This window comes from Oncorhynchus clarkii, chromosome 21 (genome assembly GCF_045791955.1).
Source record: "Oncorhynchus clarkii lewisi isolate Uvic-CL-2024 chromosome 21, UVic_Ocla_1.0, whole genome shotgun sequence".
Lineage (NCBI taxonomy): Eukaryota > Metazoa > Chordata > Actinopteri > Salmoniformes > Salmonidae > Oncorhynchus > Oncorhynchus clarkii.
Window position 1 is genome coordinate 47,037,423 of NC_092167.1, and position 24,704 is coordinate 47,062,126.

The 24,704-nt window shown below is 45.4% G+C and overlaps 2 protein-coding genes across 2 annotated transcripts in view; both read left to right on the forward strand.

Moving 5' to 3' along the window:
* LOC139379488 (NACHT and WD repeat domain-containing protein 2) overlaps positions 1 to 5,812 on the forward strand; it is an 81,299-nt gene extending 75,487 nt beyond the window's left edge. The window contains exon 7 of the mRNA XM_071122304.1: positions 1,912 to 5,812. Within this exon, the coding sequence (XP_070978405.1) occupies positions 1,912 to 5,811 (3,900 nt within the window). The 3' untranslated portion in view covers position 5,812. The remainder of the gene's footprint in view (positions 1 to 1,911) is intronic.
* Positions 5,813 to 19,841: 14,029 nt separating this feature from the next.
* The window catches only part of LOC139379489 (uncharacterized protein C4orf19), a 38,587-nt gene continuing 33,724 nt past the window's right edge, over positions 19,842 to 24,704 (forward strand). The window contains exon 1 of the mRNA XM_071122305.1: positions 19,842 to 20,160. The gene's annotated coding sequence lies outside the window, so the exon portion shown is untranslated. The remainder of the gene's footprint in view (positions 20,161 to 24,704) is intronic.

A 24,704-nucleotide genomic window follows, 5' to 3' on the forward strand; every position in this document is an offset into this window, starting at 1 on the left:
ATCCATCTGTGTTAGTTTGCTGCATGTCATTCCATCCATCAACTATGCACTTGTGCCTATCTTTGTGTGTGTGTGTGTGTGTGTGTGTGTGTGTGTGTGTGTGTGTGTGTGTGTGTGTGTGTGTGTGTGTGTGTGTGTGTGTGTGTGTGTGTGTGTGTGTGTGTGTGTGTGTGTGTGTGTGTGTGTGTGTGTGCGTGCGAGGTCACTGTTCACTTACTGGCCTGTCTGTTACTGGGCCGTCTGTTTGCCCAGGTCATGTTAGGGTCATGTTGCAAGGGAGCCCACACAGTGCAGTCACTCTGCCCTGCTTCTTGACCTTTATAATAGATTCCTTCACCTCTAATATCTCACAGTTGACAGTTAATTTATCACAGGTGACATAGATTGTTCAGAGTTGTCACATAGATCAGAGTGCTAGATATAGTAGATATAAAAGCCTTCTCCTTTATTTTCTTCTCCCTGCTGCTTCTGGGGAGGGAGGGAGGGAGGGAGGGAGGGAGGGAGGGAGGGAGGGAGGGAGGGAGGGAGGGAGGGAGGGAGGGAGGGAGGGAGAGGGGGGGGATCTGTTGACAGCCTGTCGACCAGAGCAGACTGTCACAGACTGTCACAGATTTTAGTCACTAACTCTATATCTGTCATGATGAGCTCTGAGACCTGGTCTCCTTGGAGTTGCCACATAGATATTTAGTGTGACATTTACGGTCAGAAATGAGGCCCCTGGATTCTACGTGCCATGCGTGTCACGTACAATAGAATCCACACAGTCCCAGTCCCACATGTAGACACACACACCCGCACTAACACACACACACCCGCACTAACACACACACACACACTGCTATAGTCTAGGAAGGATTCTAGGAATCACAGCAGGGGGCCTTGGTGAATGATTGAATGAAACTATAAATATGTATGAAACAAGGGAAACAGGGAGCAACACTGATTCATGAAATATTTCTCATGTTGGGAAAGTCATTGGAAACTTCTTCTATCTTAGCCTGCATGGCTGCCAGTCTGTTTCTGCACTCATGCCAATTCCTTGTAGAGTTCTTGTGCAAAACATGATTTGACTTGACAATGACAATGAAGTAGACTATAGCACAAACAGATCTGGGATCAGGCATTTTTAGACTCACATATCTGAGATATGCACTGGGCACCAGACTGGCCAGTCGTCCTCAGATCTGGGATCAGGCATTTTTAGACTCACATATCTGAGATATGCACTGGGCACCAGACTGGCCAGTCGTCCTCAGATCTGGGATCAGGCAACGTCTATCTAACTCTTGAAAATGTTTACATTTTGGCTTGTTGTTTTTCTGTTTACCTCATGGCCTTGGCGTGGAGAGGACAGCTTAAAACAGGATCTCTTGAATAATGTATCAACTCTACAAACTGAGTTCACATTCATTGCGGTTCTATTTGTAAAGTATATGTCCCCAGGAGACAGAATACCTGGTATTGAAGCAGACCTCTGTCCTCTGTACACTGCTCTAACCTTGGCATCACATCACGCCCAATGTTTTCCGAATAGAAATTCAAGCTCCCTCCACTTTAGTAGAGCTGTATGTTGTCTTCTGAGTCACACAGAGTAAATATTGATTGGGTAAAAATGATTGCAAAAAGCTAAAGCTAATTAGAAATTGCACAATAACACAAAATGAACGACACAACTGTATATCACATTTTTTTCACAGAGCTTTTTCCGGTTAGATAACCCTTCCCTTACAGTGGAACGCGCTTTGAGGCTTTGAAAACTGTTTTATAAATGCAATCCATTATTGAAAACATGGCCTTGTATGTTTTCTCTCTCTGAGTTGCGTATCTCTTCACAGAGCTCCTTCATGTAAGACAACCATCCTTGAGAAAGTGACTAAATATCTTTTCTCTCTCTCTCTTTGTCATTTCCAGGCCTACACGTGGCTCCAGACGGAGATGGGCCCCGAGACAGACCCGGTAGTCATTGTCCGCTTCGTGGGCTCCTCAGAGTTTGCCACAAATCTGCGTACCCTACTCCAGAGCATCTGCGAGCAGATAGCCATCAACTACCGTTGCCTGATCCACTTCCTGCCCAACAAGATCCAGGAGATGACGGAGCTGCTAGTCAACCTCCTTGGGGAGTCCTCCTTCCAGCGGCCCCTGGTCATCATCCTGGATGCGCTGGAGCAGCTCTCAGAGGCCGACGAGGCCCGCAAGCTGTGGTGGCTTCCCGCCCACCTGCCTCGCACTGTCCGCATCGTTGTCTCAACATTACCCAACAAGCACGGAATCCTCCAAAAACTCCGCTGTTTGATCCATGATGAAGGACGCTACGTAGAGCTGGTGCAGCGTGACCGCAAGACCTGTAGTCAAACACTGAAGCAGCAGCTGCTGGGGTTGAAGAGGAAGGTGACCTCGGGACAGCAGATCTATGTCAATGAAGCGCTGGCCAAGTGCACGCTACCCATGTTCGTCAACCTCGTCTACCGGGAGGTGGTACACTGGCGCTCGCACAAGGACGTGGACGACCGTTCGCTGTGCTCCACCGTGCACGAGAGCATCGAGCAGCTCTTCTACTCGGTGGAGAACAAGCTGGGGCAGCGGTTCGTGTTCAGGGCGCTGGGATACATTACCATGGCCAAGGCAGGCTTAACGGAGGTAGAGCTGGAGGATATTTTGTCACTGGATAACAGTGTGCTGGGAGACATCATGGTCAGTTCAAATCTAAAAAACCCGCTGAGGATCTCCTATGACCTGGTGGCGAGGCTGAAAGAGGAACTGGAGGGGTACCTGGTGGAGAGGCAGGTGAGAAACGTTACTCTGATGGTGTGGGCCAATAGACATCTGCACCTCATCGCCCAGAAGCTGTATCTTAGCAATGAGGAGGACGTGCACCAGATGCACAGCCTCCTGGCCGAGTACTTCCTGGGGGCGTGGTCGGGCGGCAGGAAAAAGATCTTCCACTGCGACAACAACCACTTTGCCTCGCTCAACATCTCCCAACACAAGAGCCCCCACCCCCAGCAGCCGTCCCACAAAGAAGCATCCGCTGAGAAGTACTCCTATGACAGGCAGACCCCTGAGCAGCCCTGGGTGTTCCAGTGCAACCTCCTGGAGCCTGACATCTTCTTCGTCAACCACAGGAAGATGACAGAGCTCCTCTACCACCTGACTCGGAGTGGCCGCACAGACGACCTCATGTACGGGGTCATCATGAACTTCAGTTGGCTCTACACCATGATCAAGATAGGGCAGTTTGAGAAGGCGCTGACCGACATCGACGTAGCCTACAGCTACTCCCAGGAGAAAGAACTCAAGTTCTTGGCCACCACACTGCGCAGCATCAAGGTCAAAGTGATGAATAATCCGGCATCCCTGTCTGCAGAGCTGCAGCAGAGGCTCCTCCCTGTGGTAACCTCCCTACCAAAGCTTCGACACCTCCTCCTGGAGTGCGACAAGGACGGCCCCAAGTACTGCTCCATCGTGCCCCTCCACTCCTCCATGGATGTCACCTACAGCCCTGAAAGACTGCCGCTGTGCTCCAGCTACATGCAGATAGTGGAGATCCTGCCCACCCTAGCCCCCAACATTGTCCTCGTGGCCCTGGACGATGGGTCCGTCAGCACATGGGACGTGGAGAGCAGGCAGCTCCTCCGGCAGATAGACACGGCCCGCTCAGTTGTCCTGGGGATCAGACTAACCAGCGACGAGAAGTACCTGGTCGTGGCAACCACCAAGAATACGCTGCTCATTTATGACAACCATAAGTCCTGCCTGCTGTCCGAAGTAGACATCAAGGGCTCCAAGCACTGTGGTATCACAGGAGGGGTGGCTTTCATCAACGGATTCACACTGGCCAGCCATCATGCCTTGGCCTGGCTAGAGGCCAGTAAAGACGTTAATGTGATCGATCTGCTCTACGGCTGGCCCCTCTACCAGTTCCACTGCTGGTACGAGGTCACCTGCGTCCAATGCTCCCCGGATGGAATGTATGCCTTCTGTGGTCAGTATCTCAACACCACGTCCATCTTCCATCTGGGCACCGGGGACAAGCTAGCCACGGTCACGTCCGAGTTTTCCGGGGGATTCGTCAAGTCCATCTTAGTCCTGGACACCATTCACCAGATGGTGATGATCGATAATGAGGGGAGCCTGTCGGTGTGGAACACCAAAGAGATTAACAACCCCAGACTGATGGAAGATTACGACTGCCGGGGGGACGAGAACGAGGTCGTAGGCATTGAGCTGTCAGAAGACCAGCACTCCATCCTCATCTGCAAAGACAAGAGCATCGAGGTCCTGGACACCAAGTTGTGGAAGATGGCAGAGAAGTTCAAGGCCAAGCGGGCAGAGCGTTTCGTGGCTGCAGTCCTCTCCAAAAATGGCCAAAGTATCGTGGCCTCCATGGAGAACACGTCGTCCATATTTGTGTGGAGGAGGGACAGTGGGCAGTGCATGGCCAGCCTGATTGAGATCTCTGGGGCCATCATTAAACTCATCAAGTCCACCCACCACAACCTGCTCCTGTCTGTGGCCAGCAGTGGAGTGCTATCAGTCTGGGACATTGACATCATCACCGCCATGTCCAACATTGACAAAACAGGTAAGAGGATCCAGAGTTTACAGCTCTCTGGAAGGGAAGACTTTGTGTTCACAATGGACGGCTCCGAAGCCATCCACAAGTGGAACTTCAGCACAGGCTTCATCGAGACTGTCTTCAAGCACGAGGGCTTGGTGGAGAACTGTGTCCTGACCTCCTCCGGGGATCTCATGGTGACGTCGGATGATAAGTGCAGCCAGTACATCTGGCATACGTCCACCGGCGAAAACATTTTCCGCATCAACGGACAGAAGATATCCCAGCTCCTGATGACCCACAACGACCAGTTCGTGGTGTCCCTCTGCGAACAAAACTGCTCCCGAGTCTGGAGGCTGGCCACCGGACACAAAGTGTGCAACATACTGGTGACCCTCCAGAACGCACTGATCACCACCGCAAACACCTTCCTAGTGGGAACTACTAAAAACAAGCTGCTCGCTGTCAGCCTCTGGTCAGGCAGTATTTCTAAGAAGTTTGTCTGTGACGACGGCATTAGCATTGTCAACTTCAAGCTTATTCCCGACTGCCCTGACTTCGTGGTCTTCATTACATCGACAGAGACTGTGTTTATATGGAGCGTGGCGGACGAGTCAGTCTGCAGACGCGTCCAGCTGCCTACTAACTTCCTCAAAAACCTGGAAGACTTCCAGATTTCACCAAATGGGAAACTGGGCATTGTCTCCAAGGGCGACGAGAACATTAACGTGTTGGACCTTCACAGCGGGAAGCTGAGGCTCGTTCACGCCGCCGGTATCATCTGGCGGCAGAAGCTGTCCAGAGACGGGCGCTACCTGGTCTACATCTGCTTCCGGAACTGCGATGAAGATGACGAAGCGGGTGTGGTGTCCAACCTGATCGTGATGCGTCTGGCGGATGGAAAGAGCATCGGGACATGCTCCCTCTACAAGACGCCCACCTTCCTCTGCCTGTCCCAGCGGGCACTCAACATCATCATCGGCTTCGAGGACGGCAGCATCAGCACCTACACGGTGGTGGACCGCGTGGACGCCGCACTCAAGATCAAGATTGCCACGTCCAACAGCCGGCAGATCGTCAACAACGCCTCGCAGAAGGTAAGGCCCAAGTGCGGCAACCACACTTTCAAGACCATCGCCGACTGCGTGTGGAGGGAGTCCACTGAAGTCTTCTCCAGGGATAGCCCCATCAATGTGTCTGACTCAGGGGAGCCAGAGACCACCACTCCCACCAAAAAGAGTGAACTGTTGCAGTGAGAGCGGGGTAGGGGGGGGCTACAGTTGACCCTTGTTTACAGCCACCTGATTCAGCTGCAGATGTCCTCTGTGTAGTTTACTATATGCTGGCTGCTACTATAACGCTGCACTCAAGTCATGTATCACAACAACCTATATGATGTTAGCTTATTCATTTTCTTCACACGACGACTGTTAGAATCCAAGTAGTTTTTTATGGTTCTAATTTATATATAAAATATATTTATTTGTTTTGACATCATTTTTCCTTTTGCATTTGAAGAACAATGTCGATTTTTACATTTCTCCATTTTACATTTCCACATTTCCATTTCGGTTAGCTTTACCAATTGTCTTTGTACGTGTGTTCATTTCTTTGCGTTGTGCACATTAAGCCATAATGTCGTTGTTAAGAAATGTGTATTTATTTATGTTTAATTAAATCATACGTACTGAACATTAAACTATATACACCATCGTTCAAAAGTTTGGGGTCACATAGAAATGTCCTTGTTTTTTGAAAGAAAAGCACTTTTTTTTGTCCATTAAAATAACATCACATTTATCAGCAATACAGTGTAGACATTGTTAATGTTGTAAATGACTATTGTAGCTGGAAACGGCAGATTTCGTATGGAATATCTACATATGCCCATTATCAGCAACCATCGCTCCTGTGTTCCAATGGCACGTTGTGTTAGCTAATCCAAGTTTATCATTTTAATAGTCTAATTGATCATTAGAAAACCCTTTTGCAATTATGTTAGCACAGCTAAAGAAGAAATAAAACTGGCCTTCTTTAGACTAGTTGAGTATCTGGAGCATCAGCATTTGTGGGTTCGATTACAGGCTCAGAATGGTGAGAAACGAAGAACTTCTGATGAAGTTTCTTGTTCTGAGAAATGAAGGCTATTCCTTGCGAGAAATTTCCAAGAAGATTTCGTAAAATGCTGTGTACTACACCCTTCACAAAACAGCGCAAACTGACTCTACCCAGAATAGAAAGAGGAGTGGGAGGCCCCGGTGCACAACTGAGCAAGAGGACAAGTACATTAGAGTGTCTAGTTTGAGAAACAGACGCCTCACAAGTCCTCAACTGGCAGCTTCATAAAATAGTACCCGCAAAACACCAGTCTCAACATCAACAGTGAAGAGGCGACTCCGGGATGCTGGCCTACTAGGCAAAGTTCCTCTGTCCAGTGTCTGTGTTCTTTTACCCACCTTAATCCTTTCATTTTTATTGGCCAGTCTGAGATATGGCTTTTTCTGTGCAACTCTGCCTAGAAGGCCAGCATCCCGGGGGTCGCCTTTTCACTGTTGCTGATAATGGGCCTCTGTACGCCTACAGTATGTAGATATTCCATTAAAAATCAGCCGTTTCCAGCTACAATAGTCATTTACAACATTAACAATATATACACTGTATTTCTGATCAATTTGATGTTACTTTAATGGACAAAAAAAATGTTGCATTTCTTTCAAAAACAAGGACATTTCGAAGTGACCACACATTTATGAATGGTAGTGTATATATATATATATATATATATATATCTTTTGGCTGCTGCAATTCGTGCAACTCCTTAAAAAAACATGTTATGTTGTGCTTAATGCAATCAAAGTGAGTGCCTGGTTTTTGAAATGTCTTTTATTTTTGTATAGACTACTGAGAATTGCAGGGAGTTCGTAGACACACTATATACAAATACATATACTAATTTAGCATACATAATCAATTTGATTGATTTTAAAATTATCAAAAAAATGTTTAAAAAAAATAAAAAATAATAAAAAGTTGAGGATTAAGGTACTTTAGTGGCCGTGTTGAGTTTGAGATTATAAATACATGTATTAACAGCTGGTCCAACTTTACCTGCAGTTTCCGGTTCATGAATTTCTCAGTGTAGCATCTCACTGTTCGTATCCACGCCTTAAACAGTCTTCTGTTTTACAGCTATTACCTTCAGTAAAAAATAAATAAAAATAAATTGTCTTAATATTTAGAGAGAAAGAGAGAGAGAAAAAAACTTAAATTGTCTTAACATTTAGAGAGAGAGAGAGAAAAAAACTTAAATTGTCTTAACATTTAGAGAGAGAGAGAGAGAAAAAAACTTAAATTGTCTTAACATTTAGAGAGAGAGAGAGAGAGAGAGAGAGAAAAAAATTAAATTGTCTTAACATTTAGAGAGAGAGAGAGAAAAAAACTTACATTGTCTTAATATTTAGAGAGAGAGAGAGAAAAAAACTTAAATTGTCTTAACATTTAGAGAGAGAGAGAGAGAGAGAGAGAAAAAACAACTTAAATTGTCTTAACATTTAGAGAGAGAGAGAGAAAAAAAAACTTAAATTGTCTTAATATTTAGAGAGAGAGAGAGAAAAAAACTTAAATTGTCTTAATATTTAGAGAGAAAGAGAGAGAAAAAAACTTAAATTGTCTTAACATTTAGAGAGAGAGAGAGAGAAAAAAACTTAAATTGTCTTAACATTTAGAGAGAGAGAGAGAGAAAAAAACTTAAATTGTCTTAGCATTTAGAGAGAGAGAGAGAGAAAAAAACTTAAATTGTCTTAACATTTAGAGAGAGAGAGAGAGAAAAAAACTTAAATTGTCTTAGCATTTAGAGAGAGAGAGAGACAAAATAGTGATAATAGGCACAATGTGGTGAAGGTATGGAAACGTTAGATTATCAAGGTTTTGTGAGTGTCGGGACGTTATGAAGGACATTCGGGGAACGATGTTTCTAAAGATACCGATGATCATTTTATTTATTTTTTTGGGGGGGGGGGTTTATTTATTAGTCATATTGATAATCGTTTGTCTTTGCTTTTTAAACAGGTGTTTGGTATTTGGCTTTGTTTAACATAGTCACAGGGATTCAGAGTTGAAACGAAAGGATATCATCAGTCGATACTAGCGTTTTGGTTATCTCTAAACCTTTTAAGGGCTATTCTGTCTAATTGTTTGTATACTTATTTTCCACAGTTGAAAAACGTTGGCCCACTAAAGAACTTAAGTAGCAGTATTAAGCTTTAACATATTTCATTCTTATATATTTCAAAGCAAACATTCTCAGTCTAGAAATATCCTAGAAGTGTATTTGAGAAAAGTTCAGATCTTAGTTTGATGTGCTGTTCTGTTGACAATGGTCCATTTGTTATAAGGCTTGTACTTACTTATACATCATGACCAAATTGTTTGAGTGTTTTACTGTGATTATGTTGAACCATGAGAGTACATTTTCCTCTATCTTTGCTAAGACATTGAGTCCACTTGATATATTGGAATGCCAGTTTAAAGAGTATATTTGAGCGTGTCCATATGGAAACCAATATATGGTATTATGTTATGTAACTTCAATGACTTTTAAATAACGTACATGTTTAAAACAAATAGTTGACAAACTGGTAATGAATGTTTCTACCTTATTCTTTGTATGGTCAGGACTGACCTGTTTAGAGATATTTATATTTTCATAAATGTTGTACCTACATTTTGTTACAGAGTTGTTTAACTGGAATTATTCTAACAGGGGGGGCGGGGGGGAGAAAAAAAAATGAACTTGTGTCTGAAGCAATATGAAATAGTGTGTATGGAAAATTTTTATGTAATAAAACGGTACACTTTTTTGCCTCCAGAACTTTGTCGTGCTCGTCGTTACAGCAGTCTGAAGTCGGTACTGGTCATCTGGACCAGGACTGGGCAACTTTGATGGGGGGGTGGGGTCACACAATAACTGTGTACCCACATCCAACTGGGCAACTTTGATGGGAGGGGGGGGTCACACAATAACTGTGTACCCACATCCAACTGGGCAACTTTGATGGGAGGGGGGGGTCACACAATAACTGTGTACCCACATCCAACTGGGCAACTTTGATGGGAGGGGGGGGGGTACCCACATCCAACTGGGCAACTCACACAATAACTGTGTACCCACATCCAACTGGGCAACTTTGATGGGAGGGGGGGGGGTCACACAATAACTGTGTACCCACATCCAACTGGGCAACTTTGATGGGAGGGGGGGTCACACAATAACTGTGTACCCACATCCAACTGGGCAACTTTGATGGGAGGGGGCACACAATAACTGTGTACCCACATCCATTCTTACGCATCCAGTCAGAGGCGGCCTTTTGGGGACCATAAGCCCCCCCCACCCCCCATCACCAAAAGCCTTTTTATTTTATTTTACGGATAGCCAGGGGCTGCAACACTCAGACACTTACAAACAAAGGATTTGTGTTTAGTGAGTCTGCCAGATCAGAGGCAGTAGGGATGACCAGGGATGTTCTCTGTTTAGTGAGTCCTCCAGATCAGAGGCAGTAGGGATGACCAGGGATGTTCTCTGTTTAGTGAGTCCACCAGATCAGAGGCAGTAGGGATGACCAGGGATGTTCTCTGTTTAGTGAGTCCTCCAGATCAGAGACAGTAGGGATGACCAGGGATGTTCTCTGTTTAGTGAGTCCACCAGATCAGAGGCAGTAGGGATGACCAGGGATGTCCTCTGTTTAGTGAGTCCACCAGATCAGAGGCAGTAGGGATGATCAGGGATGTTCTCTGTTTAGTGAGTCCACCAGATCAGAGGCAGTAGGGATGACCAGGGATGTTCTCTGTTTAGTGAGTCCTCCAGATCAGAGACAGTAGGGATGACCAGGGATGTTCTCTGTTTAGTGAGTCCACCAGATTAGAGGCAGTAGGAATAACCAGGGATGTTCTCTGTTTAGTGAGTCCACCAGATTAGAGGCAGTAGGGATGACCAGGGATGTTCTCTGTTTAGTGAGTCCTCCAGATCAGAGGCAGTAGGGATGACCAGGGATGTTCTCTGTTTAGTGAGTCCACCAGATTAGAGGCAGTAGGGATGACCAGGGATGTTCTCTGTTTAGTGAGTCCACCAGATCAGAGGCAGTAGGGATGACCAGGGATGTTCTCTGTTTAGTGAGTCCACCAGATCAGAGGCAGTAGGGATGACCAGGGATGTTCTCTGTTTAGTGAGTCCTCCAGATCAGAGACAGTAGGGATGACCAGGGATGTTCTCTGTTTAGTGAGTCCACCAGATTAGAGGCAGTAGGAATAACCAGGGATGTTCTCTGTTTAGTGAGTCCACCAGATTAGAGGCAGTAGGGATGACCAGGGATGTTCTCTGTTTAGTGAGTCCTCCAGATCAGAGGCAGTAGGGATGACCAGGGATGTTCTCTGTTTAGTGAGTCCACCAGATCAGAGGCAGTAGGGATGACCAGGGATGTTCTCTGTTTAGTGAGTCCACCAGATTAGAGGCAGTAGGGATGACCAGGGATGTTCTCTGTTTAGTGAGTCCACCAGATCAGAGGCAGTAGGGATGACCAGGGATGTTCTCTGTTTAGTGAGTCCACCAGATTAGAGGCAGTAGGGATGACCAGGGATGTTCTCTGTTTAGTGAGTCCACCAGATTAGAGGCAGTAGGGATGACCAGGGATGTTCTCTGTTTAGTGAGTCCACCAGATCAGAGGCAGTAGGGATGACCAGGGATGTTCTCTGTTTAGTGAGTCCTCCAGATCAGAGACAGTAGGGATGACCAGGGATGTTCTCTGTTTAGTGAGTCCACCAGATTAGAGGCAGTAGGAATAACCAGGGATGTTCTCTGTTTAGTGAGTCCACCAGATTAGAGGCAGTAGGGATGACCAGGGATGTTCTCTGTTTAGTGAGTCCTCCAGATCAGAGGCAGTAGGGATGACCAGGGATGTTCTCTGTTTAGTGAGTCCACCAGATCAGAGGCAGTAGGGATGACCAGGGATGTTCTCTGTTTAGTGAGTCCACCAGATTAGAGGCAGTAGGGATGACCAGGGATGTTCTCTGTTTAGTGAGTCCTCCAGATCAGAGGCAGTAGGGATGACCAGGGATGTTCTCTGTTTAGTGAGTCCACCAGATCAGAGGCAGTAGGGATGACCAGGGATGTTCTCTGTTTAGTGAGTCCACCAGATCAGAGGCAGTAGGGATGACCAGGGATGTTCTCTGTTTAGTGAGTCCTCCAGATCAGAGGCAGTAGGGGTGACCAGGGATGTTCTCTGTTTAGTGAGTCCACCAGATCAGAGGCAGTAGGGATGACCAGGGATGTTCTCTGTTTAGTGAGTCCACCAGATCAGAGGCAGTAGGAATAACCAGGGATGTTCTCTTGATAAGTGTGAAAATTAAACCATTTTCTTTCCTGCTATGCATTCAATATATAAAGAGTACTTTTTGGGTGTCAGTGAAATAGTATGGAGTAAAAACGTTCTTAATTTTCTTTAGAAATGTAGTGAAGTAAAAGTTATCAAAAATATAAAAAGTAAAGTACAGATACCCCCCCAAAAACGTCTTAAGTAGTACTTTCAATTATTTTTACTTAAGTACTTTACACTACTGCTAATTACAGAGTTTGGGAGACTACACATCTAACATGTCCTAACAGCAGGCTATACACTGTGTGGCATTAGCTGCATTTACTCAGCCCAAAATAACTGTCTTATTGTGTTGTTGTATTGGCACTCTAGCATAAGGGCCTCCTTCTCTCATCCCTCTCTTTTTCCATCTTTAATTATAAAACCTGTGATTAGAAGGGTTGGAGTGACACCATCACCACCCTCATCTCTCTCTCTCCCTCCCTCCCTGTCTCTCTCTCTCTCTCTCTCTCTCTCTCTCTCTCTCTCTCTCTCTCCTCTCTCTCTGTCCCTCCCTCCCTGTCTGTCTGTCTGTCTGTCTGTCTGTCTGTCTGTCTGTCTCTCTCTCTCTCTCTCTCTCTCTCCCTCTCTCTCTGTCCCTCCCTATCTCTATCTGTCTGTCTCTTTCTCTCCCTCTCTCTCTGTCCCTATGTCTCTCTCCATCTCTCTCTGTCCCTCTCTGTCTCTCTCTGTCTGTCCCACTCTCTCCCTCTCTCTGTCTCTCTCTCTGTCCCTCCCTGTCTCTCTCTGTCTCCCTGTCTTCTCTTGAGAGCCATGTCTGCCTACGGCAGCCTTTCTCAATAGCAAGGCTATGCTCACTGAGTCTGTACATAGTCAAAGCTTTCCTTAAGTTTGAGTCAGTCACAGTGGACAGGTATTCTGCCGCTGTGTAATCTCTGTTTAGGGCCAAATAGCAGTCTAGTTTGCTCTGTTTTCTTGTTAATTCTTTCCAATGTGTCAAGTAATTATCTTTTTGTTTTCTCATGATTTGGTTGGGTCTAATTGTGCTGCTGTCCTGGGGCTCTGTGGGGTGTGTTTGTGTTTGTGAACAGAGCCCCAGGACCAGCTTGCTTAGGGGACTCTTCTCCAGGTTCATCTCTCTGTAGGTGATGGCTTTGTTATGGAAGGTTTGGGAATTGCTTCCTTTTAGGTGGTTGTAGAATTTAACGGCTCTTTTCTGGATTTTGATAATTAGTGGGTATCGGCCTAATTCTGCTCTGCATGCATTATTTGGTGTTCTACGTTGTACATGGAGGATATTGTTGCAGAATTCTGTATGCAGAGTCTCAATTTGGTGTTTGTCCCATTTTGTGAAGTCTTGGTTGGTGAGCGGACCCCAGACCTCACAACCGTAAAGGGCAATGGGCTCTATGACTGATTCAAGTATTTTTAGCCAGATCCTAATTGGTATGTTGAAATGTATGTTCCTTTTGATGGCATAGAATGCCTTTCTTGCCTTATCTCTCAGATCGTTCACAGCTTTGTGGAAGTTACCTGTGGCGCTGATGTTTAGGCCAAGGTATGTATAGTTTTTTTGTGTGCTCTAGGGCAACAGTGTCTAGATGGAATTTGTATTTCTGGACCTTTTTTGGAACACCATTATTTTGGTCTTACTGAGATTTACTGTCAGGGCCCAGGTCTGACAGAATCTGTGCAGACGATCTAGGTGATGCTGTAGGCCCTCCTTGGTTGGTGACAGAAGCACCAGATCATCAGCAAACAGTAGACATTTGACTTCGGATTCTAGTAGGGTGAGGCCGGGTGCTCTCTCTGTCTGTCTGTCTGTCTGTCTGTCTGTCTGTCTGTCTGTCTCTCTCTGTCTCTCTCTGTCTGTCTCTATCGCTCTCCCTCTCTCTCCCTCTATCTCTCTCCCTCTTTCCCTCTCTCACCCTGTCCCTCCCTATGTCTCTTGTCTGTCTCTCTCTCTCCCTCTCTCTCTCTATCTCCCTCTCCCTCTCCCTCTATCTCTCTCCCTCTTTCCCTCTCTCTCTCTCTCTCACTCCCTTTCTATCTCTTCTCTCCCTCTCTCCAGAGTACTAGAAGATTAAACCACCCAAGACTACACACATTAATCTTGCAGTGGGCTAAAGTTTTAATGAAAGCTCTGCCCTTACCTAGATAGCAGCCTCGCTGTTGGGAAAAACAATCCCCTACCCCCTTGTATAGATACAAGCAATTGGAACCAGTCTGATTGCTTTCAATGTTGAGTGTTCACAACCAACCGCACACCTGCCCTTCTTTGTGTACGCTGAAGGCTTTGTCAGGAGGAGCCTGGAATGTTGACAAAGGGCAACGACAAGGATTCTGGAACTCTCAAAACAATACGAGCCTCTCAAAAGGAGGGGTTTCATTCGTATTCTAGGAGGTGAGGTACAAGTTGTCAGTTAAGCAAATATCAGGTCAAAGAGAGGCATAATAACGTAATAGCGACCACAAGTGAAGGGCCCAGACATTTTGGAATGTCTGAAGTTCCATTTTAGCAGTGCCGTTGTATTTTCTTCTCCACAGTAAACAGTTGGACAGTTACCCAATACAGGCCCTGTGGGGAAAGATAACTGTTCCTTTGGCCCAATTCACCTATGAAGTGAAGCATTCTGGGGGGGGGGGGGGCTGTGTGCCTGTGATAGGTTAGAGAGATTATCGTAGGCCGTGTGTGATGCTGTCTCTGATACATCTGGAGCTTTGGGCTGCGGAGACGTGGAGGATGGAATTGGAAAACAGTGTGAAAAGGCCCAACATACATGTGGAGAAAAAGAGACCAGAGTCATAAAAAAGGAGGCTGATAGTGGAGTGTCATAGGAAGCCAATTCATACAGCCAATTCATTTCAAGAATATTTTCAACAATGTCATAGACATTGCTGTCAATCAAGCCCAATTTAAGGCTATTTACACAATAGATCAATACATACAGTGGGGCAAAAAAAGTATTTAGTCAGCCACCAATTGTGCAAGTTATCCCACTTAAAAAGATGACAGAGGCCTGTAATTTTCATCATAGATACACTTCAACTATGACAGACAAAATTAGGGAAAAAAATCCAGAAAATCACATTGTAGAATTTTTGTATTAATTTATTTTTGCAAATTATGGTGGAAAATAAGTATTTGGTCAATAACAAAAGTTTATCTCAATACTTTGTTATATACCCTTTGTTGGCAATGACATACAGCCAACTGACTTGCCTAGTTAAATAAAGGTAAAATTAAAAGGAAAGGCGACCAAAGGAGGAGTTGGCTTTTGGGGTGACTAGAGAGATATACCTGCTGGAGTGCGTGCTTTGGGTGGGTGCTGCTATGGTGACCAGTGAGCTGAGATAAGGCGGGGCTTCACCTAGCAGAGACTTGTAGATGACAAAGTCAATTTAAACACACAAGGATTGGTTGGGGGGAGGTGAGTTTACATTAAGGCTGCCACGGCCCCATTCCAATCACCCGTTTTCTCTCCCTCATAGTTCTCTTAGGAGATGGACCTCAACTTGTATAAATTCAATACGGAAAGAGACAAGGGACGCAGGGTTTTCCCTAACCGTGTGAACATTACTTGTTTGCTTATAGTCTTATGACCAAATATACTTCAGGTCTGAGGGACATTTGTTAATAAGTATTAAATAAACCCTCTATGATAGATTATTCCATAACATGCCCAATCAATTGTTTTCTGCCCGTTTGGTCAACGTACAGTGGCAGGCTTAGTACAGTGGCAGGCTTACCCCCTGTCCGGGGGTGTCCTCGGAGTGGGCCACAGTGTCTCCTGACCCCTCCTGTCTCAGCCTCCAGTATTTATGCTGCAGTAGTTTATGTGTCGGGGGGCTAGGGTCAGTTTGTTATATCTGGAGTACTTCTCCTGTCCTATTCGGTGTCCTGTGTGAATCTAAGTGTGCGTTCTCTAATTCTCTCCTTCTCTCTTTCTCTCTCTCGGAGGACCTGAGCCCTAGGACCATGCCCCAGGACTACCTGACATGATGACTCCTTGCTGTCCCCAGTCCACCTGGCTGTGCTGCTGCTCCAGTTTCAACTGTTCTGCCTTATTATTATTCGACCATGCTGGTCATTTATGAACATTTAAACATCTTGGCCATGTTCTGTTATAATCTCCACCCGGCACAGCCAGAAGAGGACTGGCCATCCCACATATGCCTGAGCCCTAGGACCATGCCCCAGGAATACCTGACATGATGACTCCTTGCTGTCCCCAGTCCACCTGGCTGTGCTGCTGCTCCAGTTTCAACTGTTCTGCCTTATTATTATTCGACCATGCTGGTCATTTATGAACATTTAAACATCTTGGCCATGTTCTGTTATAATCTCCACCCGGCACAGCCAGAAGAGGACTGGCCATCCCACATATGCTCTCTCTAATTCTCTCTTTCTTTCTCTCTCTCGGAGGACCTGAGCCCTAGGACCATGCCCCAGGAATACCTGACATGATGACTCCTTGCTGTCCCCAGTCCACCTGACTGTGCTGCTGCTCCAGTTTCAACTATTCTGCCTTATTATTATTCGACCATGCTGGTCATCTATGAACATTTGAACATCTTGACCATGTTTTGTTATAATCTCCACCCGGCACAGCCAGAAGAGGACTGGCCACCCCACATAGCCTGGTTCCTCTCTAGGTTTCTTCCTAGGTTTTGGCCTTTCTAGGGAGTTTTTCCTAGCCACTGTGCTTCTACACCTGCATTGCTTGCTGTTTGGGGTTTTAGGCTGGGTTTCTGTACAGCACTTTGAGATATCAGCTGATGTACGAAGGGCTATATAAATAAATTTGATTTGATTTGATTTAGTTCAACTTCTATCGTGAACGTGACAGATATGGAGATCACAAACAATCAAAGTTAGATGAGGTAAAAGACTATACCCGGGAGCATCAGGGTCAGGGGTTAGGGCAGCCTGTCCAGAGGAAAAGACATGTGGCCAGCCAGCAGGTGTTGTTACCCAGGATGTGGTGTGATTTTAGATATCTTCCCCTCTCTCTGTGTCTCTAGCCCGGTGACAGTTTTTGTATTGAGCCTGAGAAGGAGACACCCAAACATGACACTGCTGTGGATCAGGTAACAGAGAGAGAGAGAGGGAGAGTGAGAGAGAGAGAGAGAGAGAGAGAGAGAGAGGGGAGAGAGAGAGAGAGAGAGAGAGAGAGAGAGAGAGAAGGAGAGAGAGAAGGAGAGAGAGAGAGAGAGAGAGAGAGAGAGAGAGAGAGAGAGGAGAGAGAGAGAGAGAGAGAGAGAGAGAGAGAGAGAGAGAGAGAGAGAGAGAGAGAGAGAGAGAGAGAGAGAGAGAGAGTGAGAGAAAGAGAGAGAGAGAGAGAGAGAGAGAGAGAGAGAGAGAGAGAGAGAGAGAGAGAGAGAGAGAGAGAGAGAGAGAGAGAGAGAGAGAGAGAGAGAGAGAGAGAGAGAGAGAGAGAGAGAGAGAGAGAGAGAGAGAGAGAGAGAGAGAGAGAGAGAGAGAGAGAGAGAGAGAGAGAGAGAGAGAGGGACAAAGAGAGAGAAGGACAAATAGGGACAGAGAGAGAGAGAGAGAGAGAGAGAGAGAGAAGGACAAAGAGAGAGAGAGAGAGGCCACTCCATTCCTCTGTGCCACCGCTGGTCATTCCTTTAAAGCTGTGAGGACAGAGACTTGACAGCTCACATGTCCTGTTGTTGTTGTAGTCATGTCCTGTTGTTGTTGTAGTCATGTCCTGTTATTGTTGTAGTCATGTCCTGTTATTGTTTGGTTCCTGTTATTGTTGTAGTCATGTCCTGTTATTGTTGTAGTCATGTCCTGTTATTGTTGTAGTCATGTCCTGTTATTGTTGTAGTCATGTCCTGTTATTGTTGTAGTCATGTCCTGTTATTGTTGTAGTCATGTCCTGTTATTGTTTGGTTCCTGTTATTGTTGTAGTCATGTCCTGTTATTGTTGTAGTCATGTCTTGTTAATGTCCTGTTACATGTCTTGTTAATGTGATGCCCTCCACGATCCCTGTCAGGCTGAGTTGGTGTGGGAAAAACATCTCTGGTGAGAAGAAAATCTGACATTCAGTGTTTTTCACCACCTGTGTGGAAACACACACACACACACACACACACACACACACACATGCCAGTACCACCAACACCACCAGTACCACCACCATCTAAACTAATCCTTAGTGGCTGTTGTTAACCCTGTTTGTCAGTACATTTAGAGGAGACTGTACCCAGTATAATTTTTTAGCATGCCTCCAAGATTTATGAAAATCCTACGTGTTTCTCTATTCAGATTAAACTACAATTTAGGTGTAGCAGGTGAATATTGCAAAAAGAAAGTGGATGAACACATATCACAGGTAGTCCTGAATTCAGATGTGTGTTTTTTTGTTTATTTATAAAAAAATAAAAAAATAAAATATATTTAAAAAAACTCCCCTTGTAGATTATCAGTAGCAACGTTTCCATCCAATTGGCGACAGAATTACATGTAAATATTCTCAAATCGAAAGAAAATATGCGCATTTTTCCCACCAGTCGTTTCCACAGAATGGACTTGTTGGGGACTTACTTGTTCGGGGATAAATAAATAAACAATCAGTGTGAGATGACGTAGTGCACACAAAATGTAGGCCTACTTTTTCGCGTAAATGTCCATGTACAGAATAAAAATCTAAAGGTCAATGTGTTTCCGTCGCATTTTCAACTCTGCGGATAATTTTGTCACAAAAACGGTTGCGTAGAATAGCAAGTGTGCCTCTGGTGTTGGCAGGCGGCCTCTAGCCTACAGCTACCAGATACAGTGGGGGTAGACTGTGCTGGTAGACTAGTCTACATGATCACATAATGATGGATGAGAGCGAGAATCTTTGTGTTTGTCAAACGGCAGTCAGGCACCGATCATCATGACGCCAGAATAAAACCATCAATATTTATTGGAAAGGAGCATCAAGATCACCGTGCACTTTCACCACCTTGTGAAGTTTATCATAATTGATTTAATCTGCAGCCTAGTAATGTGATTGGTTTCCTGAAAAAATAGTGGGAGGACCACAAACCATATCATCATAGTGGAAGGACTCCGATATGATGCGATTATATCAATATTTGCACATAAAGGCGTTTCCAACAACTCGCATAATTCATTTTACAAACACAAAAAGATTCCACCATGTCGAACGAACAAATTATCTGTCGACATATATATATATATATATATATATATATATAATTGTTTCCATCACAGCTGTCGTGATTTTTGTTGTTGACGTTATGACTTTACTCCCGTTATGACTTTACTCCCGTTATGACTTTACTCCCTTTATGACTTTACTTACTGTGGATGGGAACGTGGTTAGTGACGAGAATCGTATCAAACAGTGGAACGGGTGTATTCATTACGTTTCGCAACGGAAACCGTTTACCGTCTATGAACCAAACGGAAGCAAACAGAGTAAACGTAGTAAAACAGGGAGGGGCCTACCTTGCATTTGTCCAATATAAACTCTCGTTTTTGTTGTTCCGTTTGGAGTAAACGTTTGTTTTGCAACAGAAACGGCGTAATGAATATACCCCTGGCTTAGTGACAGATGACAGGGGTGGCTGTGTCACTGTCATAAAAGGAAGTCATATTATATATGAATAAAATCAACCGATAAAAATTAGCACACTCTTTAAGCACCTAATATGAGCTTATGTTATGTCATATTCATTCTCAGTTTGAAAAGAGGCACTATAGCTCACGTGTTATGATTAATGTAAGGCTATTATAGTATTACTAATACTATCCAAATATAATATTATCAAAACGTAGCCTATGTCATCCAGCCCTGCTTCCACACCCTTGTTCATAGACGGAGCACCAGTTGGTTCAGAAAACAGTGCGAGTATTTAGAAGTTTTGTGATCCGGTTGAAGTCACATGATCGCTCATTATGGCCATGCAAACTAGGCAGTTTAAATCCAGGCCCTGCTTGGGCTAACATCAGACATTCAAATAGCCGTGCTTTTCTAGAGACATGGGACAAGGCAGTCACGGGGGACCTTTCCTTAGCAGCGACAGACGGCAACACACACTACAAAGGAGCTATCATTGTCAAATATGAACAGAAACTATGTTCTCTTTTCGGATGGTTAGAACTTTTTCCTTTCGTTGCTTTGCGGAGGTTGTGTGTTATAAATGAAAACGGAAGTTTTCCGTGAATTGTTGATACCTACGGCGAACGGGTGCCACACCTTCATTTAGCGCTACAGGTAAAGTATCTCGACCTCTCCTCTTCCCTTCTTAACGGTGCATGTGAAGGTAATAAGAGAAGCCTGCCTAGTAGTAGAAGACTACACAAATACGTTATTGCACATTTACAAGTCAGATATTAACAACAACAACGGCAGAGAGTTGTAGTTATTATGACGGGCATATGGCTACTATTTATACATATGCCCAAAGTAGGTTTGCACATCTGTTGCGCTCGACTCAGTCATAGGCTTCCCATCCTACTTCCACGAGTAAATGTACATCTTTGAAAACTATTTCCATGAAAACAATTTATAGAATACACTTTGGAAAGTTGAGTTATTAAAAATAAAATTAGTTTAGTTTTTTTTAGTAAATACAGCACAAAGGCGAGAGAATACGGGATGTCACAGAATAAGAATTCCCATTTAAATAATTAAGGCTATTGGTATAAACTTTTTTTTAAAGTGTGTGTGTGTTTTATGTGGATCTACAGATGTAATGTCATTATTAACTACTGTATCAAGGTTTAGTACTGTCGATTACCATTCCGTTGGAGACTGAAAAGCCCGAGTAGATTCGTTTTTTTATTTCACCTTTATTTAACCAGGTAGGCTAGTTGAGAACAAGTTCTCATTTGCAACGACGACCTGGACAAGATGAAACATAGCAATTTGACACACACAACAACACAGAGTTACACATGGAATAAACAAAACATACAGTCAATAATACAGTAGAACAAAATAAAATAAAAAGTCTATATACAGTGAGTGCAAATGAGGTAAGTTAAGGAAATAAATTGGCCATGGTGGCGAAGTAATTACAATATAGCAATTAAACACTGGAATGGTAGATCGGCAGACGATGAATGTGCAGGTAGAGATACGGGGGTGCAAAGGAGCAAAATAAATAAATAAATACCAGTATGGGGATGAGGTAGGTAGATAGATGGGCTGTTTACAGATATGCTAAGTACAGGTGCAGTGATCTGTGAGCTGCTCTGACAGCTGGTGCTTAAAGCTAGTGAGGGAGATGTGAGTCTCCAGCTTCAGAGATTTTTGCAATTCGTTCCAGTCATGGGCAGCAGAGAACTGGAAGGAAAGACGACCAAAGGAGGAATTGGCTTTGGGGGTGACCAGTGAGATATACCTGCTGGAGCGCGTGCTATGAGTGGGTGCTGCTATGGTGAACAGTGAGCTGAGATAAGGCGGGGCTTTACCTAGCAGAGACTTGTAGATGACCTGTAGCCAGTGGGTTTGGCGACGAGTATGAAGCGAGGGCCAACCAACGAGAGCGTACAGGTCGCAATGGTGGGTAGTGTATGGGGCTTTGGTGACAAAACGGATGACACTGTAATAGACTGCATCCAGTTTGTTGAGTAGAGTGTTGGAGGCTATTTTATAGGTGACATCACCGAAGTCGAGGATCGGTAGGATGGTCAGTTTTACGAGGGTATGTTTGGCAACATGAGTGAAGGATGCTTTGTTGCGATATAGGAAGCCAATTCTAGATTTAATTTTGGATTGGAGATGCTTAATGTGAGTCTGGAAGGAGAGTTTACAGTCTAACCAGACACCTAGGTATTTGTAGTTGTCCACGTATTCTAAGTCAGAGCCGTCCAGAGTAGTGATGCTGGACGGGCGAGCAGGTGCGGGCAGCGATCGTTTGAAGAGCATGCATATAGTTTTACTTGCGTTTAAGAGCAGTTGGAGGCCACGGAAGGAGAGTTGTATGGCATTGAAGCTCGTCTGGAGGTTAGTTAACACAGTGTCCAGGGAGGGGCCAGAAGTATACAGAATGCTGTCGTCTGCGTAGAGGTGGATCAGAGAATCACCAGCAGCAAGAGTGACATCATTGATGTATACAGAAAAGAGAGTCAGCCCGAGGATTGAACCCTGTGGCACACCCATAGAGACTGTCAGAGGTCCAGACAACAGGCCCTCCGATTTGACACACTGATCTCTATCAGAGAAGTAATTGGTAAACCAGGCGAGGCAATCATTTGAGAAACCAAGGCTGTCGAGTCTGCCAATAAGAATGTTGTGATTGACAGAGTCGAAAGCCTTAGCCAGGTCGATGAATACGGCTGCACAGTAATGTCTCTTATCGATGGCGGTTATGATATCATTTAGGACCTTAAGCGTTGCTGAGGTGCACCCATGACCAGCTCTGAAACCAGATTGCATAGCGGAGAAGGTATGGTGGGATTCAAAATGGTCAGTAATCTGTTTGTTAATTTGGCTTTCGAAGACCTTAGAAAGACAGGGCAGGATAGATATAGGTCTGTAGCAGTTTGGGTCTAGAGTGTCACCCCCTTTGAAGAGGGGGATGACCGCTGCAGCTTTCCAATCTTTGGGAATCTCAGACGATACGAAAAAGAGGTTGAACAGGCTAGTAATAGGGGTTGCAACAATTTCAGCACATAATTTTAGAAAGAGAGGGTCCAGATTGTCTAGCCCGGCTGATTTGTAGGGGTCCAGATTTTCCAGCTCTTTCAGAACATCGGCTATCTGGATTTGGGTAAAGGAGAAATGGTGGGGGCTTTGGCGGGTTGCTGTGGAGGGTGCCGGGCAGTTGACCGGGGTAGGGGTTGTGGTACATGTTGTAGGACTATCTGAGATCGGAATGCAGAGCTCGAGCTCCAAAACAGTCAATGGACAGGTATTCCTCCATGTTGTCAATGTCAGTTAATGAAGTTAATGAGTTAACAGTAATAACAGTTGACTGTATTCGCTACCTAGGGGGTGGGTGGCTCTGAAAACAGTTAAAACGTTGTTTGCTTGGCCTCCGGCATCGTTTGTACTGTGCCTGATGCCTCTTATGTAAACTTAATATCTATCAGCTGTCGCAGGTCTCATCAATTTACCAAGTGGAGCTTTTTTTGTGCAAGGTTCGTTCTGTAGGCTCTAGGACTGTGTTTTTCTAAGCTAACACACGACTGAGGCTGCCGTTCACATAAAACTCACCCCATAGGTGTTGTTCAAAAGACACAGACATGATGTCATTAGATATGTACCAGCAGTGTTGAACAGTGTAGGCCTCTCTCCTGACTCTCTCCTCTCTCTCCTCTCTCCTGACTCTCTCCTCTCTCCTGACTCTCTCCTCTCTCTCCTCTCTCCTGACTCTCTTTCCTCTCTCTCCTCTCTCCTGACTCTCTCCTGACTCTCCTCTCTCCTGACTCTCTCCTCTCTCCTGACTCTCTTTCCTCTCTCCTCTCTCCTGACTCTCTCCTGACTCTCTTTCCTCTCTCCTCTCTCCTGACTCTCTCCTCTCTCTCCTCTCTCCTGACTCTCTCCTCTCTCTCCTCTCTCCTGACTCTCTCCTCTCTCCTGACTCTCTCCTCTCTCTCCTCTCTCCCGACTCTCTTCTCTCTGTCCTCTCTCCTGACTCTCTTTCCTCTCTCCTCTCTCCTGACTCTGTCCTCTCTCTCCCGACTCTCTCCTCTGTCTCCTCTCTCCGGACTCTGTCCTCTCTCTCCTCTCTCCCGACTCTCTCTCCTCTCTCCTGACTCTCTCCTCTCTCCTGACTCTCCCCTCTCTCCTGACTCTCTCCTGACTCTCCCCTGACTCTCCCCTGACTCTCTCCCCTGACTCTCCCGTGACTCTCCCCTCTCTCCTGACTCTCCCCTGACTCTCCCCTGACTCTCCCCTCTCTCCTGACTCTCCCCTGACTCTCTCCTGACTCTCCCTGACTCTCCCCTCTCTCTCCCCTGACTCTCCCCTGACTCTCTCTCCTGACTCTCCCCTGACTCTCCCCTCTCTCCTGACTCTCCCCTGACTCTCCTCTCTCTCCTGACTCTCCCCTGACTCTCTCTCCTGACTCTCCCCTCTCTCCTGACTCTCCCCTGACTCTCTCCTCTCTCCTGACTCTCCCCTCTCTCCTGACTTTCTCCTGACTCTCCCCTGACTCTCCTGACTCTCCCCTCTCTCCTCTCCCCTTTCTCCCGACTCTCCCCTCTCTCCTGACTCTCTCCTACCGAAAAACACTGTGCATTGAATAGGTGTGTCCTACTCCCTCATGTAACCTAGTGACCAGCAGGAAGATGTCCACAAGGTCCGTTTTCATTTAGCAACAGACCAATGATCATCCTCTCAGTTCATCCCCAAAATCGAGCATTTACCATTAGAGTGGGAACCTCATGACTGACTGCAGATTAGTGTCTAAAGAGCAGGACTCTCCAACCCTGTTCCTGGAGAACTACCCTCCTGTAGGTTTTAACTCCAACCCTGTTCCTGGAGAACTACCCTCCTGTAGGTTTTAACTCCAACCCTGTTCCTGGAGAACTACCCTCCTGTAGGTTTTAACTCCAACCCTGTTCCTGGAGAACTACCCTCCTGTAGGTTTTAACTCCAACCCTGTTCCTGGAGAACTACCCTCCTGTAGGTTTTAACTCCAACCCTGTTCCTGGAGAACTACCCTCCTGTAGGTTTTAACTCCAACCCTGTTCCTGGAGAACTACCCTCCTGTAGGTTTTAACTCCAACCCTGTTCCTGGAGAGCCACTCTCCTGTAGGTTTTAACTCCAACCCTGTTCCTGGAGAACTACCCTCCTGTAGGTTTTA